Source organism: Scomber japonicus, chromosome 12, assembly GCF_027409825.1.
Source record: "Scomber japonicus isolate fScoJap1 chromosome 12, fScoJap1.pri, whole genome shotgun sequence".
Taxonomy (NCBI): domain Eukaryota; kingdom Metazoa; phylum Chordata; class Actinopteri; order Scombriformes; family Scombridae; genus Scomber; species Scomber japonicus.
The window spans coordinates 24,583,594-24,600,826 of record NC_070589.1 but is presented as its reverse complement, the minus strand read 5'-3'; the positions used below and the strand labels follow the sequence as shown (position 1 = coordinate 24,600,826).

At 38.1% G+C, this 17,233-nt stretch overlaps 1 protein-coding gene across 1 annotated transcript in view; it reads right to left on the bottom strand.

Moving 5' to 3' along the window:
* Positions 1-17,233, bottom strand: part of LOC128369236 (piezo-type mechanosensitive ion channel component 2) — a 91,087-nt gene that overhangs the window by 40,322 nt on the left and 33,532 nt on the right. Inside the window, 10 exon segments of the mRNA XM_053330241.1 lie at positions 2,601-2,887; positions 6,600-6,773; positions 7,530-7,678; positions 8,393-8,586; positions 9,852-9,972; positions 10,643-10,873; positions 12,413-12,594; positions 13,600-13,714; positions 14,617-14,649; positions 15,449-15,568. Coding sequence (XP_053186216.1) covers positions 2,601-2,887; positions 6,600-6,773; positions 7,530-7,678; positions 8,393-8,586; positions 9,852-9,972; positions 10,643-10,873; positions 12,413-12,594; positions 13,600-13,714; positions 14,617-14,649; positions 15,449-15,568 — 1,606 coding nt within the window.

The window sequence follows — 17,233 nt, the reverse complement described above, 5'->3', positions numbered from 1 at the left end:
CAATTTATCTCCAAGTCATAGGTTATAATTATGAACATTAAATTAAAACCAATTAACAGAGATGTAAATTGGGAAACAATCTATTTATTGTGTGTCTTGAAGGATTTAAATATCACGAGTGAAGTGATCCCAGGCGTAGCTGAGGTAAACATAGCAGTTAAACACGTGTTTTACATATATGCTGAGGCTGTGAAAGGTTTTTTGAGTGTTAAAGCATTTTCTCATACACAGAATATACCAAGATGGATGGAAACATGCTTAAAAACTGTATTCTTGGGCAAACATTTGCTGTAATTAGCTGAGAATCTACACTTAATCATTTGTTTTATATTCACAGAAAGGATATAAAAGCTACAGCAAAAGTTAGGTGGTGTATGTTTTTACAAAAGACATTATCTCAGGTTTATTAAAGGCCTCATTGTTTGGATAAGTAACTCTGAGAGAGCATATAGCTCATATCGCCCACAGCTCATTATAAACTGAGAGGCCCTGCAGCGTTGTGTTTTATCACCTATTTTATTTTCTGTATATATAAACAGTATTTTAATTTAAGACTAGTGTGACTGTCTGTGTAAATAAGCTAAGGGCGCAGCTTTAGATGGCCTTAGTGGGAAGAAGTACTGGGTGAAAGTGAGTGTTTGAGCTACGCATGGTGTCAGAAGAGAAAACTCGAGATAAATCTTGCGGAGACCAAAAATCTGAAATGCAACTGATTTTTACAACTTTGGTTGCAAAGATTAATGACTAGTGAGAGTGCAGAGAGCAGATAGTTGGACATCAAACTGAGCTTCTCTTAGAGATCTTTGGCCTTTGAGAACTGTATGAAGAATGCGTCTTTGAAGAAAACTGAAGATCCCACAAGCTGAGAGAGACATGAGAGAAAAAAACATGAAGCTGCACCGACCCTCATGTTATACATAACAGCACATGAGTCTCATCTGTAAACACAGGAGAGTGAACATGGCCAGTCATGTTAAAACCTCACAGTTAAGCTTTAATATACTTTGAGGAGGAAAACAACTGCCCTGAATATCGCACACAAAACCTCACGTTTACATAAAACTTTATCAGCCAAACAGCCTCCAGATACAGTAAACAGCAAGACAATAACTTTTTATGATCTGGTTGAGATTTTTATTTCTCAGGCACATTAGATATGAGTCAGGAGAAAATGGGGAAAAGGATGCTGACATGTAACACATTCAAACCTATATGTTGGCAAGGCTACATGATCAGCATGCCAAATAAATTTAGGGACAGTATGAAGAGTTTATTCATCAGTATGACCCTTAGACTTCATGTAACACTATTATTTTCTTCTCTTCTCTTAAAGGACTAGTGTGTAACAGTAAGTGGCATCTAGAGGTGTAGCAGTGAGGTTACACATTGTAACCGAATCAGGCAAATGAATAACCCTCACCCTTCCAAGTGTGTAGAAGAACGTATGGTGGCCACATAAACTTGCAAAAGGGCCCTCTCTAGAGCCAGTATTTGTCCTTTCTGGACTACTGTAGAAACATCTCTGTGGAAGAGGACCCGCTCTCTATGCAGATACAAAGGACTCATTCTAAAGTACCCGAAATTAAAACGTACTTATTGAATATATTTTATTCTATTTCTGCCATGTCTGCTTGATACCACTAAATTCTACACACTGGTCCTTTAACGTGCACTAATTAGTAATTGTTCCACCCTTGTTTATTTAACCTAAAATGTTCAATCATTATGGGTAAAAAAAGAAAAAGAGGACAGAAAAGCTAAAAGTGCAGCCTTCCCATTCACAAATACAATGTAAGTGTTGTTTCTGTTACTGCAGACTGGCTGCATTTGTCATCTGCTGAGTGAGTGTTGGCCGTGACTTTAACCCAAATATTTGCAATGGAAAAAGCATATTTTACATTACCATCACTTTTACTCGTCCGCAAATTGGAACGGGAGCTTGAACTTTAAATCTGCATGAACAGATGCTCCCACTGCTTGACAGTACAGCGACAGTCTTGTAGACACATTCATCGCTAAAAATAAGTTTTATATGGAATAAAAATTGGGATACTGACAACTTTGGAAACCCTGAGGGAGCAATGTGATTAGCAGCACATGTTCTCTTAATGATAGTAGTTTGAAATGTAAATACATCCCACTGTTTCTCTGATCTTTCTCTTTTAGCCTTTTTTTTTTTCGCTTAAATTTTTCCACATCCCAATGAGCTTGATGAGCGAGACGCTTGACTACGAAAGAGTAGCCAAGGAAAATCAAACATTTCAATAATAATATTAATCAACAACAAATTTTGTCTGTTAATTGTGGAAGTCGTTTTTCAAGAAGAAATGCCAAATATTAGCTAGTTCCAGCTTCTCAAGTTTGATGATTTGCTGCTTTTCTTGGCTTATGTGCTTCATATAAACTGAATATTTGGTTTTTGTGTAGATGCTTGGACAAAACAAGCAATTAGGAGACATCATGTTGGTGTTTGGAAAATTGTACTTGGCATTTTATATGATGGTCTGACCTTTTATAGACTTAATGATTCATTGGCTTGACTTTTTAATCAAGAGAATAGTTAACTGATTACTCAGTACTGTGTTGCAGCTGCTCGATACCTGAGCTCTGTTCGGTGCTCGGCTCTGGCTCGGTCCCCACGCTGCAGCGGTGGCTCTCATCTGTGCTGGACTGGCGGGCGTCGGAGAAGTGCCTGGGCTTCACGCCAGTCATGTCGGTGTTATCCATCACCACCACTAGAACTTGCTCTTTCTCTTTCTCCGTCCCCCACTCCCCCTGTTCCTCCTGCTTCTCCGACCGCTCGTCCTCTGCTTTGGGCAGCCCTGCGTCCACTGAGCTGGCGCTGAGCATGGTGAGGTCTGCCAGGCTGCCATCCGGGTGCACCAGTCTGACAACATATGAGAAGTTGTTACACACAAAGACACACACTGTATGCACACATGATCACTCACATACAGCTGTATTAATATACTTATGAGGACTTTCAATGACTGATGCCCTTGATGTTGTGAGCAATAAAGGAAGTTGGCTTCATATATTTTTGCAAATGGTAGACTTGGAACAATCTCCGACTGGCATCAGCTGCTTTACCAGTCATGCTTTACCAGCAATGACTCACTCATTAAGCTTTCAGTGTAGCTGATTAATGTTCATGCACATGTTTGTTTAAGGGGGAAATTAATTAAGATTCTTTCCTGCTTAATCTCCTGCTCTTTACAAATGCTGGCAACAAGGGAGTGTTTTCGACCACTCTGACCACTTTTGGGTTGTTTTGCTTGCTTGTTTTATGTTTCGCTGATGCAGCAGTTTGTATTGATTGCCTTTGTCTCCCAGTGTCTGCTGGATAATCCCAATTTCACCTGCTTTATTTTATGCAACTGATTATTTGTTCAATGTTTTTTTCTCCCATTTAAAACAATCCCTACTCAGAGACTCACATCAACTTTCTGGGAGTCTACATAAATTAGTTAAATGAAAAGTGTGCTCCTACACTATTAAGCTTTACCCCTAAATTCAGGACTATTTCTCAAGGTTTTTTTTTCTCTAGACATCTGTAACCCTCTGACCTAATATTTATTGAGTAAATATCCTTATTATCCTTTTTCATTTTTACTTAAAACACATCTTAATCTTCATGACAGTATAGTTAATTAGAATACTATACAGTTGTAAACAGGTAATTATGCTAACTTCAATATGACATGAATCCATTATAATCACAAAAATAACCAATATCCACTTCACCCTGAACACAGCATCAACACATCTGGGCAGACAAACATTCCTAATTCTTACGGTTTTTTTTCTCACAATTTTATTTTTATAAAAGTATTCTGTCCCCATGAGTATATAAATACAACACACACACATGATCCAGCTGATTCTCAGAGGGCTCCGATGCAAATGTTGGGATGGGAATCATCAGCTCTCTGTCTGCTAACAGCAGAGCAGCGTCTCATCAGGCATTGTAATCGGAAAGCAGTGCACATTCCTTCTGCATTCTTTAAAACAATCTTATGTTGGTTTTTCTTTCAGTGTCTGAGGGTTTGGTTTCTTTTTTTTTTTGTTCTTGCAGCGGATAAATGGTGGTAGCTGAAGGGCAGCATTAACCCTTTAAAAGTCTTCTCAGGCAATGGAGCGAGGTCAAAGGTCAGGTATGCTTGCATGTACCGGCTGCATATCAAAGCAATCATTAAGTGGTCACACTTACTTGCTCTCTTGAGTGGAAATTTTTTGCTTGATGCTGCTCAGAACAATAAAGTTACACAGAAGTCAAGAGGAAACAGTGAGGATGGAAGTCGACAAAGGCAGGCTGAAACTAGCACTTAAAATCACTTTAAAATATCCACGTAGTTTCATTGAAATGCATGAAAAGTGGCCAAAAGGCAAGTGCGGTTTTGAGGAGGGGGGAGTGGGGGGGGGTCGAGCTTTTTCAGGAAGGGGGTAATTTTCTGGGGCTCAGTGCAATAAAAGGGTATGGATACTGGAAAAGAAGAATTATTTTTTTGTTCAGACTCAAACATGCTTGAGAAAGACATTATCCATCACAAATGTTGGCCAGTTTGCGAAACCATTAGAGAGGTAATAGGGATTTACAGGTGATTAAACATCAACAGAGAACCCAAAAAGAGAAGGCAACAGGCAAAATAATAAGAAACAAAACCTGAAAAGAAACATTATTCATGTCAGTAAAAATACCCAAACTCTAGATGTAAGATATTTCAGAAGATCATCAATATACCATCACTGGCAAAAACAGGGCAACAGGAACAAGTCAGTTAAGTGGGGGAGGATGTATGGCAAGAGGAGGAGAAAGTTCAGACTCTGAGGTGAAGTGGGATGGTGATGGATGCCACAGAAAGCGAGCAGATACCCACCTATCCATGATCATATAGACACGCCCACTGACTTTAGCGTGGCTGTGAGGAGAGGAAGAGGAGGATGGCAGAGGAGAGATGGCAGCAGTGTCACAGAGAGAAGCAGAGCAGAGATGGGCTGAGCAAGCGGACGCGAAAAGATGGAAAATCCACAACAGGACAATGAAGTTATGAACACACAATGCACACAAGACTGTGAAAATGTGAATTAACAAAGAGCAGCACGACAGAGAACACAATGATAGATGTATGAGGGAACAGTTATGATGGGTGTTTAATAGGCTGTGAAAGTGTGATAGTCCTGCACAGTGTGATGAAAAAGGCTTTTCAGTGTATGCTCATCAAGAGTCTTTCATTGTCATTTGCTTTTTTGAAGCACTCATTATTCATATGACTGAAAAAAGAGAAACAGTGGCAAACTCTAGAGAGCATACATATGTTTCATTAGTTTTTTCAAGTAACATCAAATAACCGGTTGTACCAAGAGCTGAAAAAGTGTTTTAGTCCACTTTCTAGAAAAGGTACAAATAGGGCTTGTCGATAATCAAACATGATTGACTTTCAGTAGAAATCATATTGTCATGAAACTATTGCCTTCATTCAAAGACTCTTCTAAACATCCAAATCACATGTCCAAACTACTCCATAAAAAGGTTGTGTGCCTGCAGGTTTTTGTCCCAGCCAATCAAGAGCACACGATTCGACCAATCAACTGTCTGAGGACTGAGATCAGCTGATTAAATGAATCAAACCTGGTGTGCTCCTGCTTAGCTAGAATGAAAACCTGCAGCCCCATGAACCCTTTATGGAATAGTTTGGACATCCCTGATCCAGATGAAAACATATTTAATCTCCAGCATGATTATAAAAAAGTTGAGACCATTTTTCCTTCTCTCTGTGTCAGAAAAACAGATGCACATATGCACAAAAGGCAGAAACTGGGGCTCACTGTGATGATGTGATTACAGTAGACATGTAGAGAAACATATCAAATCACATTGAGCACCAGTTTGCCATTGTTCCTGTGATTTTCCATCTTTTCCCCATATTGTGATATAAATATAATTTATAATGTGTTATTAATTTTAATCCCATTGCAAAGCTCTTAGGTACAATTTGCTATCCATCAGAACACACAATAGACATAAGAAACAAAAGGATGAAAACTTAAGACTATGTGTGTTTTATAGGAGAAAGGAGACTAATAATGACACCTGTTAGCCAGCAGTACTCGTGCTTAAACAGCCTTGTATTACAAATAGTAACTGCAGTCTGAACTGAGGCTCAAATTCTGCTGTTTCTGCATGTTTTAAAAGGTCCTGGGAAATGGTATCATGTGGTATAGTAGTTTCAGTATCAATACTTCCTTCATTTAATGTGCTATTTCCTTTTGTAACAGGAAGTTGGGGTGGGACATCACAGTAGGCAGTGAAACCAATAGGCTACTAGTTTGATCTGATAGACAGGACTGTTAAAACAAATGGAGATGACTTAATTAGTAAAATATTTTAGTTACGCCCATAAGAGGCAGTATGAGGTCACTACTGAAGATGCACTGTTTTCCTGAAAGTGTCCATTTCTCAGGATTTTTAACACCAAAGATTGCAGATAAATCTTAGTTCATATTCAGCTGTATGATCTGAACCAAATAAAAAAATTAACTTTTCTATGATTACACCAAATTTAACAAGCGATGTGAATGATTTAACTCATGTGTCTCACCTGTAGATAGTGCTCTGTTCTTTGGCCACAACGGCCTGGAGGTCAGTGAGCTGGAGAAAGCGGTCGTGGAAGTAGTGCAGATGGAGAATACACACAAGCAGGAAGGAAGTGGGAATGAAAATCCTGGTGAACAGCCTGGCGACCGTAAACTGCTCCAGGCCCAGGTCCATCAGACTGAAGATGGAAAAAAGATGAAGAGGAAACAGACATGAGCTTAATTCCTATCTGAGATCTGTGAGTGTAAAGGAGGTTGATAACTACTCTGTCACTGATAGAATACAAATAGATTGTAGTATAATTATCATTAATGTAATATACTATCACACATTACTTATGCGCTGCTTTCTGTAGCGATACAAATAACATGTACATACTGTATGAAACAACACATTCACTTTGCCTGATATTAACATATTGAGTTCTTGAAAATAACTTTAAAACATGAAATACAACCAGGCAAAGCTATATCTGTTTTTCTAAAAAGAAGAAAGAAAAAAAAAGCTTGCATTCTTTTTCAATGTGTTTTCCATATTGTGTAAAAGTATATCTCTTATGTTTTTGTATTTTGCATTGATTTAACTGTAATCATAACCATATGGAGCTGTGTTTTCTGTGTTCTTACTTGTTAAAAACACAATAAAAGCTGAAAAGTTAGAATACTGAACACATGTAATGGCAGTATTTCAAACTCTCAGCTCTTTGTCAGGTCTTACTTCATACTTACATTTAAGAACAAAGAAAATGCTCCTTTAAATTCCTATCACACAGATAGTATTTTTTAATCCAGAGAAAAAAAAGCATAGATGACATTGAAGACTGAGCTGTGGAAAATCTTAAAATCTAACATTTCCTGATGCCTGTCTGGGAAGTGAGCCCAGCAGTGAGTCAGTAACCTGCTTCTCAATCCTCTCGTCTTTCAGGTTAGCTCACCCCTGTGTGTCCATGCCCAGCATGTTGCGCCAGAAGGGCAACGACTTCTCAAACTGGAAGGTGTAGACCAGAGTGAGGACCAGCATGGTGTACACCACCACAGACATCCAGAAGTACTTTAGCATCCTTCGCCACCACTCATAGTGCACCTAAATAAGAATATTGGTAATAAATGTGTGTCAGGGGTTATAATCTCTCCGGCATTGACAGCTGTAATGCATTAAATCAAACAGGGTGCACAGAGGACATCTGGATTGAGGGTGACTGCTTTGTTTTACTGTGGTCAGGGTAATAAAGCAGTCGAGAATACACTGTGGATTATGAGCATGCGGTACACAAACTTTATGACACTACTAAAAATTGTCAGCACCTACTGTCTTTGGGAAATTGAATTTGGAAACATTACAGCATTGCACCCATATGTTAAGTTTGGACAACATGCTGACCATGACACTCAGCATTTTAATTGGTGACAAAACATTTTTAACACATCCAGTTTAGTTTCAAAAGGCCTTATACACAAAAACTAACTTTTGTTGGTCTGATGATTTGTGCAAATTAAAGAGAAATGTATTTTATTGTATTTGGGCAACATCCAAAATATTCCATACATATTAAATATGTCACCCTCAATGTCATGGAGATGTGTATATTATAACAATACAGTCAACATTGGGCATCTTAAATGTCTTAAATATTCAAGTTAGACAAAAAGATACAGAATATAGTTTAAATATGTAAAAAAAAAAAGTTTGCTTATTTAGGAGAAATGTAAAAGAAACACAAGGAATATATGGTTAACACAGTGCAGTCACAAGGTACAACACACTTACAATCACAGGTGTGTATTTTGTTAACTTTACCTGGTAGACCGCCACACAGGAGAGGAACATCACCATATAGATGATCTTGTACATGACGATGGTTCCCTCGAAGCTGACAAAGAAGAACATGCCACCGCAGATGTAGACCCAGTATTTGACCAGCATCGCCATCACCATGCCGCCGAGAACCTGCATGATGTCCTTCTCGTCTCCCTCCTCAGAGGCCTCCTCCTCTGTAAAACACAACAACGGGTCGCAAATATCTGAGTTAAACTTAGCTATAGTCATTACATCTTTATAACTATCTTTTCATTGTTAAACATACAGGAATATAATTCTTAAAGTCATTTCTATTTTTAAAGTTTTACAAAGTAAGCTAAGACATACTGTAGACACTACGCATGTTTAGGTCCAGAATACATAAATGACATGTTAGTAGAATATAAACCCAGTAGAGCTCTGAGATCTACTGACTCAGGTCAGATAGTTGAGCCCAGAGTTCAAACTAAACATGGTGAAGCAGCTTTTACACAACTGGAACAAACTACCAGCAGAACTCAAATCAGCCCCAACTGTGAACACTTTTAAATCCAGGTTAAAATCACTTCTCTTCTCCTGTGCTTATGATTGAGCTCTTTTAAAGCACTTTACATTGTAATCTTTCATTTGCACTCTATGTCCTTTTAATGATTTTAAAGCAAATCATTATTTATGCTGCAATCCTATATTTAATGCTCTATTCTAGTATTTCATTCTTTTAATAGTGTGTGGGGTGGAGGGTTAATTGTATGTTTTAATGTTTCCATGTGTTTTATTTTTATTTCTCAAATTGCATGTTTCTCTGTTTTATGTAAAGCACATTGAGTTGCCATTGTGTATGAAATGCTCTATATAAATAAAACTGCCTTGCCTTGCCATGCCTTGAATCCTACAAAACAACATTGTATATATATATATATATATATATATACATATATATATAATTTATATCTAAATTAAAGTCTAACACATTATCTGAACATATTGAAAGATGAAGATGTTCAAGCTGTCTGGCTGAGTATTTAATTAATGACTGAATTTGTTTGACAAAAGTTTTGAAAAGTCTGGTCTATAAACTTGGAAATTATCAGTGGAGAAGTAATCAAACCTCTCGCTCTCATAAACAGTGAAGATCTAAATCACCTGCAGGACTGCTCCACATTCTTCCTCAGTTGTGGAAACAAAATAAAGATTTTAATATGCGCAGCGAAAATGAACTAAAGGCTTCCAAACAAAGGCAAAAAAGTTCAATCTACTCCATTCCCCATCTACAAAGGTTAATAAATGTACATAAAAAGTCACCAGTCCTATTACACTTAAGCTCCAAACTGCACAACAAAATATTCACAGTTCACAAGTTGCACTGGCAGCTTTTGATAATTTCCAAATGTACTCCTCCTGTAACTTATTATACCGTATTTCTACTAAAATCTGAATTCAAAAAGATCGCCGGACTTACCCTTCTTCTTTTGATCCTCCACATGAACGTCTGAGAGACCAGCACTGGCTTCCTTTTGTTTCTCCCATCTCTCCGTGAGCGTCTGTCTCAGCAGTAGCCAGAAGCTTAGCAGACACAGGACCTACATCGAATAAATAAGATGTTTAGATAAACGTATGAGCAGTAAGAAAAGACTGAGCCACTAAATCTTTTCATTTACATTAACCTGCTGGGATAAAGGTTGTCTTAACAATAAACGGGGGATTTATATAAATCAGAAATGACCTTCTAAACTAAAATTGGGATTGTGTAAACTTTCCGGTACGTGTTGTATTCATCTGGCACTTAAAATAAACCTTGAAAATAATAATTAATAACAAGGGGGTGACACACAAATGTCTCCCCACTCTCTTAAGTGATGAATAAACTGTTAAATAAAACAGTAGTGTGTGTGATTAAACTCATAAAGGGTGCAATAAGGCCCTAAAACCATTTTGAGTGTGAGGTGACCTGCTGATGAATAAAATCTCATTCTTGACACAATTAGGTCAGACTCTGTAGCTGCCAACATTAATGACTGTGAGTTATTCCAAAACATGTCAAAAGACTAAAAGCATGACAGTCTCATTTAGTCAAATGTTGAGTTTCTATCTACACTCAATGTATCCCATTAGCTGCACACAGAGTACATCTGTTATTGTAACTTGAGCTAAAGGTCAGTTTTAATGACGGTATGGATTTCTAGGGGACAGAAATTAGTGGCAAAGTCAAAATCAGGAAGATTATTGGACTTTTAATTAAAACTTCCAAACCTTGGATGAGAGCGAGTGGAACGGGTTGTCCTTCTTGAGAAAGAATCCTGAGACTCCCTTGATGTTTTCAAAACTATAAATGTACTGCAGAACTATCAACAGGTTGCCGTATGCCACCATGAAGGGGGAAGACAGCATGGCGTAACGCCTCCGGTCCCTCACCATCCACAGCATGCAAGACCACATGAGGAAGACGAACGTCAGCCAGCTGACGTACGTGATGCTCCAGGCCTGAAGGAGACAAATGAAAGAAAAATGACTCTGATGTCACAGTGCTGCCGTTGATGGGGGACTTATAAAGGCCAAATAAAAAATGTGGACCGATTAGTTAATTTGCAGGTAATTGTAAGAATGCTTTGACTTAATGTTCACTCCCTTTATTTACATGAACTACATTGGCTAGATTTTAAGAAAAAATGATTTAATGTAATTATAATTTGTTAACCTGTTGCACTGACAGCCTAAAACAAAGCTCACCCTTATGGATTTTTGTCTTTCATATTGCTTTTCTTTTTTTTTTATCCTTTTGGGATGTCATGTTTTAGGTTTTGGCTCCACTCTGTTGCACACTTTGGGGAATAATCACCATAAAACATCATGCTGCATCATTAAAGGATTTATGGACTTTTGTGCTCAGCGTGAGAAACTGTATGTATATGATGTGTATGTATTTAACATCACACACATGTTTGACATATTATAGCCTTATAAATCTGTTATGACTAACAAGTCAGCAAAAAATCGCCTGTTTTCACACCCAGCAGAAATGAAGCAACACTGGCCTTTAATTCCAGATAAAAAATATGCTTAAGCTCAGAGCTTTATCACAAAAAAAGACTGCAGCCTGATGTGTCTAAAAGTGATTTTTATGACATATTATGACCATAAAGCCATATATTAGAAGTAATTTAACCAAAGCAATGAGCTCAAAGATGCTTAGATGCATAAGCTTTGAGGGAGACTTTAGAACTGTGGAGGTTCATCATTTTAATATTAATGATAGTGATTCAATTAATTGTTCATATAAAAATTCAAATTAATTTAGTCTTTTTTTGCATATAGTCATGTACAAATGTAAATGCTTTAATTTACTGTATTATTCAGATTTTAATTGCCTAAAACAAATATCACATTTGAAAGATTACAGAGTCTCTGTGCTGCCAATCCAAAATCAAAGTCAAACTAAGTGACTGTTACCTAAATTAATTTTGATTTAACCGGGAATGTTTGACTGAAAACAGATGCTCTTTAGTTATACGCTGCCACACATTCGCTCAGAGAGGCTGCCCAGTACAACCACAGTTTCCTCCTGTTGGTCAGCCAGTAGTTCCACTGGAAGCAGAGAAGGGTTCAAGAACATCTTAATCGAAGTTGATCATGGAGGCGGGAGTGTTTGGCATTTACTGACCACACCAGCATTTTTCCAGCAGGTCTGCGGGTTTGAACTTGTTACTTTCTGGTTATAACGCTGCGTCCATGCCACGTTAAATTAAACTGCAAATAAAACCGCTAACTGGAAAACAACAGTCACATCATCACTGCAAAGGTTTTAAGAGGCAGAACGTGTTCTGGGGAATTATTTTGTCAATCTTATAACTTTTCTTAAATAAAGTTTTTTTTTTCAGCTGTTAGTTTGTGGTCGACTTTAAATTCACAAATAAAAGTAATTTTAGATGTTTGCCTTTCCGACGTCCAAATACAGGACACAAACACAGCATAAGCCTGCTTCTGTGACTTCTGGGTTACACCACCTGAGGCTGCACAACTCACCATCATGGCTATGAGAGCACAGATGTAGCTCTGTTTCATGACGAAGTGGAAGACCTTCACCATCGCACCGACTCCTCTTTTCTTCATCCCATCATCTTCTCCCTCAGACTTCTCCTCTCCTCCCTCTGACGTTGCATCCTCTGGCGGCAAGCACACCTCGTACACAGACTCCTCCTTCTTCTCTGGTTGGACACAGAGCCACAGTTCATTGTTAAAAACAGTTCATAATAACAATTGGCTTTTTGTGAGTGAAGTTAGGCACTGCAGTGATTTAGTGGGGTTGATGGAGCTGCTGTGGATCAGGAAGTGGTGCAGGTTGTCCACTAATTGGAAGATCAGCGGTTCGATCTCCAGCTCTTCCAGTGTGTGTGTGTGTGTGTGTGTGTGTCTGTGTGTGTGAGAGAGAGAACGAGCATTATAACTCTTGATGAGGCAGGTGGCACCATTACCATTCAGTGTTGAGCTGCCATGCCATAGGATACAATTGCAGTAAATGAATTCAGCAAAAAAAATTCAAAGTTTGTCCAGCAGAGGCCTGAATATCTTAACTCTGCATCTCATTACACTCCCAAACACGCAACCCAACAGTGTTCATTAGACCTTTCTTGCATGGTAAACACTCACATCTTTCAAACTCCATGAAACACAGCTTTCTGTTCAAAATGTGTAATGAGTAATTTTCTCAGACTTTACAAATGTGCTTCACAGCCAGAGAAGACATTATACAGCTGCCTTCACAGGCTGCAGAATACTCCCCATGGCTAGTAAATGGACTTTGAAGTGTAAAATCAGTGAAGTTCCCCTTTGAGACAATTCTGTGAATTCAGTGGCAATACAAGTAAAACTAAAAAGAACTGAGCAAAACAGTCAAAACAGTGAGTCCTGCACAGAGTCACAATAAATATGATAAAATACAACAAAAGGATAACAGAGACTGTTTACTGATCAAAATGTTAATTTCATCTATTAATACTGTATATCAAATTCAGACAATTTAATATCAGCTTTCCAGGAACTAAGAAAAATAACATTATTTATAACATGACAGGAAAATTATGAGTTTATCCACCTCGTTTTATTTTATACTAATTCAGTGAAGTATTCTCAGTACAGAAGTTCCACTCAATTCAGTCTGACCCTTTCAAGGAAATTTGGAGAAAAGCCACAGCAGAGGGTAAGATGCTCACCTGTATCATCATTGGGCTGATCCATTTTGTACTGGGGGGTGGAGTATAAGTCCAGACAGCCTGGTCCATTCTCAGTGACGAAGTCAAAGGACGTCCCATTTGAGATGGGCACAGCCTGTAGATCATCATCAGAAACTTAAAAATACATTTCCATGATTAAGAACATTTGTTACAGGATCACAATACTGTGCAGAAGTCTGCCCCACAAAGACAAACATTAGTAACTGCTGTTGTGAGATTAAATCATTTAACAACTGGATATTTAGCTTTTTAAATAAAAAGAATTGATTGAGAGGACATTTTTGTTAGTGTCAGTAAAGTTACTAGAGTTTGGCTTTGTGGGGCTACATGAAACAGAGCATTTTTTCTACTTTTCACACTGCACATTTGATTTGTACAAGCTGCCTTATAACTCAGGAAATTACTTTCATATTAACTGTACCTTTCTTGGCTTTTGGAAATGTGGGAGATTTAATCAAGATGCTCAAAAAATGTGTCAGGCAAAGGCAACATAAAATGATATTATTATTTTATAGACTTCTGAACACGGCAGACTGATCATTTCAACCAAATCTGCAGTCAATAAAAGCCCAATATTTTATATATCAATATTCACCAGCTGTTTCCCTCAGCTTTATTGTATTACAATCATTTATAGGTTGTTTGTGCCATTATTAACAACTTTTGAATTCTCCTGACATTGTCCATTTTAACCCAGTCATTTGAACAACTCAACATCTGAGCAGATAAAGGCAGTTTGACATTAACTCATTTGGAGCAGGATCAGCCAATGCTGTGATCTTAACTATAGATTTACTGCAGCTTTTGGCAAACTAACCCAGTTGGAAACATTGTTTTTTCTTTTAACCTCTTTTTAACACAGCATCAGAATAAACCTGGTCCATGAGGGTGCAGAGTGAAAATTACTTTGCAGAGATTCCTTTTCTTGCAGCAAGACTGAGGGATAAAGGGGGGGTAAGATGCATAAAATTCAGACACATCCAGAGCAGCTCCCACCTCAGTACTGTTGCCATCCTGGGTGGAGAGAAGCTGCGGTGGGAGGAGAACAGAGCAAGGTGTGTTATCGATGAGCTGCTGAAGTCAAAGGCAACCTTGTTCTTTATAGTCGCTGATAAGCAGGAACAAAGGCGAGCAGCACTACTCTGTAAATCGAGCCCATCACTCATCTGTGTCTGCACACCCTAAAAGCTTTTAAACCTCAGGAGGTGGCCGGTGGAGACAGACTACGGACCTTGATATGGGAACAAGGTCAGAATGTATGTATGTGTGTGTGTGTGTGTGTGTGTATATGTGTGTGTGTGTGTGTGTGTACGTTGCCAGCTGACATTTTTCCAGCGATGAGTCTATTACAAAAGCTTGAGTAAAACAAGATGTAGACTTGTTAAAAAAAATAAACCACTACAGCTTGAGTTTACAGTTTTACAAAGACTTGGTTTCCTGTTATTATGAACTAGTATTGCAGTCTTTTTTCCATTTCACTCGGTTCTTATTAAATAGCTGATATGAATCAAATTGTTCCATGCCCACATTAGTTATCAGTTCTATGAATGCAACAAAGACATAATATTTGGGTTTTAGCAGCCACACTTATTGAAAGAAACTTCATATTTTCAGAATGTGTTTCATTTTCCACAATTTTCATTTTGGTCCTAGAAAAAACACAAATTCTCTGGCATGTATTCACTTCCTGTTATGAGCAGAGAAACCCTTAACAATGTCTTAACAATGGGATACAACACGCTTTTGTAATGCCGACCAAAGGAGGAGCACTACATGACTTCAATAATCAATACTTTGTTAAGTCATGTTTACAATAACCCTGACATACATTTTTTTCATCTGTGCACCGACGTGATTCCCACCACAGCTGCCTCTTCCTGGTGGCTGAGTTATTTGTTCCGTTTCCGACCAGTTCCTCTTCTTCGCACACGTCGTCATCCTTGTTATCCTGAAATAACAGAGATAGTCAGTTTGGGTAATGTATATCTTCCCCACTTGGCTTTGAGCTCAGTGCTCTATTGTTCAGCACAGATACAGATACTCCCAAAACTGACACTTTTAATCAGCTGCTACTGAACACTAATGTGCAGCGTAGGAGAAGACTATCTGCGGAGGAGTAGGGTGGTCTGTTAAAGAGGGGAAATTATGTTGTTTTCATTATTTATTTGCATTTCTTAGCATTCATTTCTTGTTTTTTCTTCACTTTTTGCAGTTTGTTTCAGGAATTTTGAGCTTCAGTATCTCTGACCAAAAGCATCTTGATGACACTTGGTTCACAAAATACTGAAACAGGGTAAATTATATTATATTATATCAAATTACAGTATATTATACTATTATATATATGGGCCCAAAAACAGACATGGATCTCATTTTTGGACCTGGTAAAAATCCATTCAAACTCTTTATATGGCAGCAATCCCTCATGAACTATGTCCTGGTTCATGGTTTTGTTCATGTTTCTAGCGTTGGCAGTGAGATTAAACAAAAAGTGGCAATCATACATTATTGGCTTTAACACAATGATTAATTTGTCACAACAGTCTCTAAATATTAACACTGACGTAATATGTATGCAATGTTTTTTCATCTCCATATTTTCCATCTGCAGTCAGCTCCTCTCCAACATTTCCCATGTCTCATTCTTTTGGATACTTTGATTAAATCAATGTTTAACTGGTGAAACTGCTGAATAAAAACAGGTAATAAACTGCACATCAACCATTAAATTAAATGAGCAATTTTGACAGGGGTTCATCACGAGGTTCATCATAATCTGGTATTCCCTATCGAGCAGACCTGTCAGCTGCTGATTTATGTTGTCATCATGTTTTATTATTAGCGTCTTCGAATCACACACACACACACACACACACCCACACCTCTGTGGACAGATCAATAATGCATACAGCCCCACAGGTTTACAGGGAAGTATTGACCCCTCTATAAAAACACTAATCTATAACTCCATTACAGGACAGAGGAGCTAAGCATCGAGCCCTGAGGTGAAAGAAGAAGATGTGACCACTGAGTCCACTGCTTCACACACTGCGAGACATTTAACTGAGACCAGCCGTAGTTTGAGTAGTCCGTCATTAGCATTAATTAGATAACACTTGGGTCAATCAGGTTCTCTCTTTCTCAGCTCTTGTAGTTCTTAGTTATAAATACAGTTATGGTTTTATTAGCAAATTTGGAGATATCATTCTCTGATTTCCAACCCAATACAATGGTGCTGAATGTCATTTGTAGTACCTAAAGTGTCTGAAAAACACACTTTAAAAATGACAACAGCAAATTGTCTGTACAGAAATATTGGGCCTCATACAAGAACAACTTCATGATGTGTTTTGTCCGAACCTGTCGTAAATCGCTCCTTTCAGCCTGTGAGTAGTTGCACATTTGTGAGATTTGATCATTAGCATAATCAACACCCCTAAAATATATATATAAAGGCCCCATTTGGCTCAGTTTGTGGCCAAGTTTGCCAGTGACCGAAATAAAGAGACATAGAGATGCTAAAAACATCTTTCTAGGGGTCATAACATCAAGAAACCTCTCAGTAAATTGGCAAGCCATGGTGATGATAACATAGTAAATAGAATATTAATTT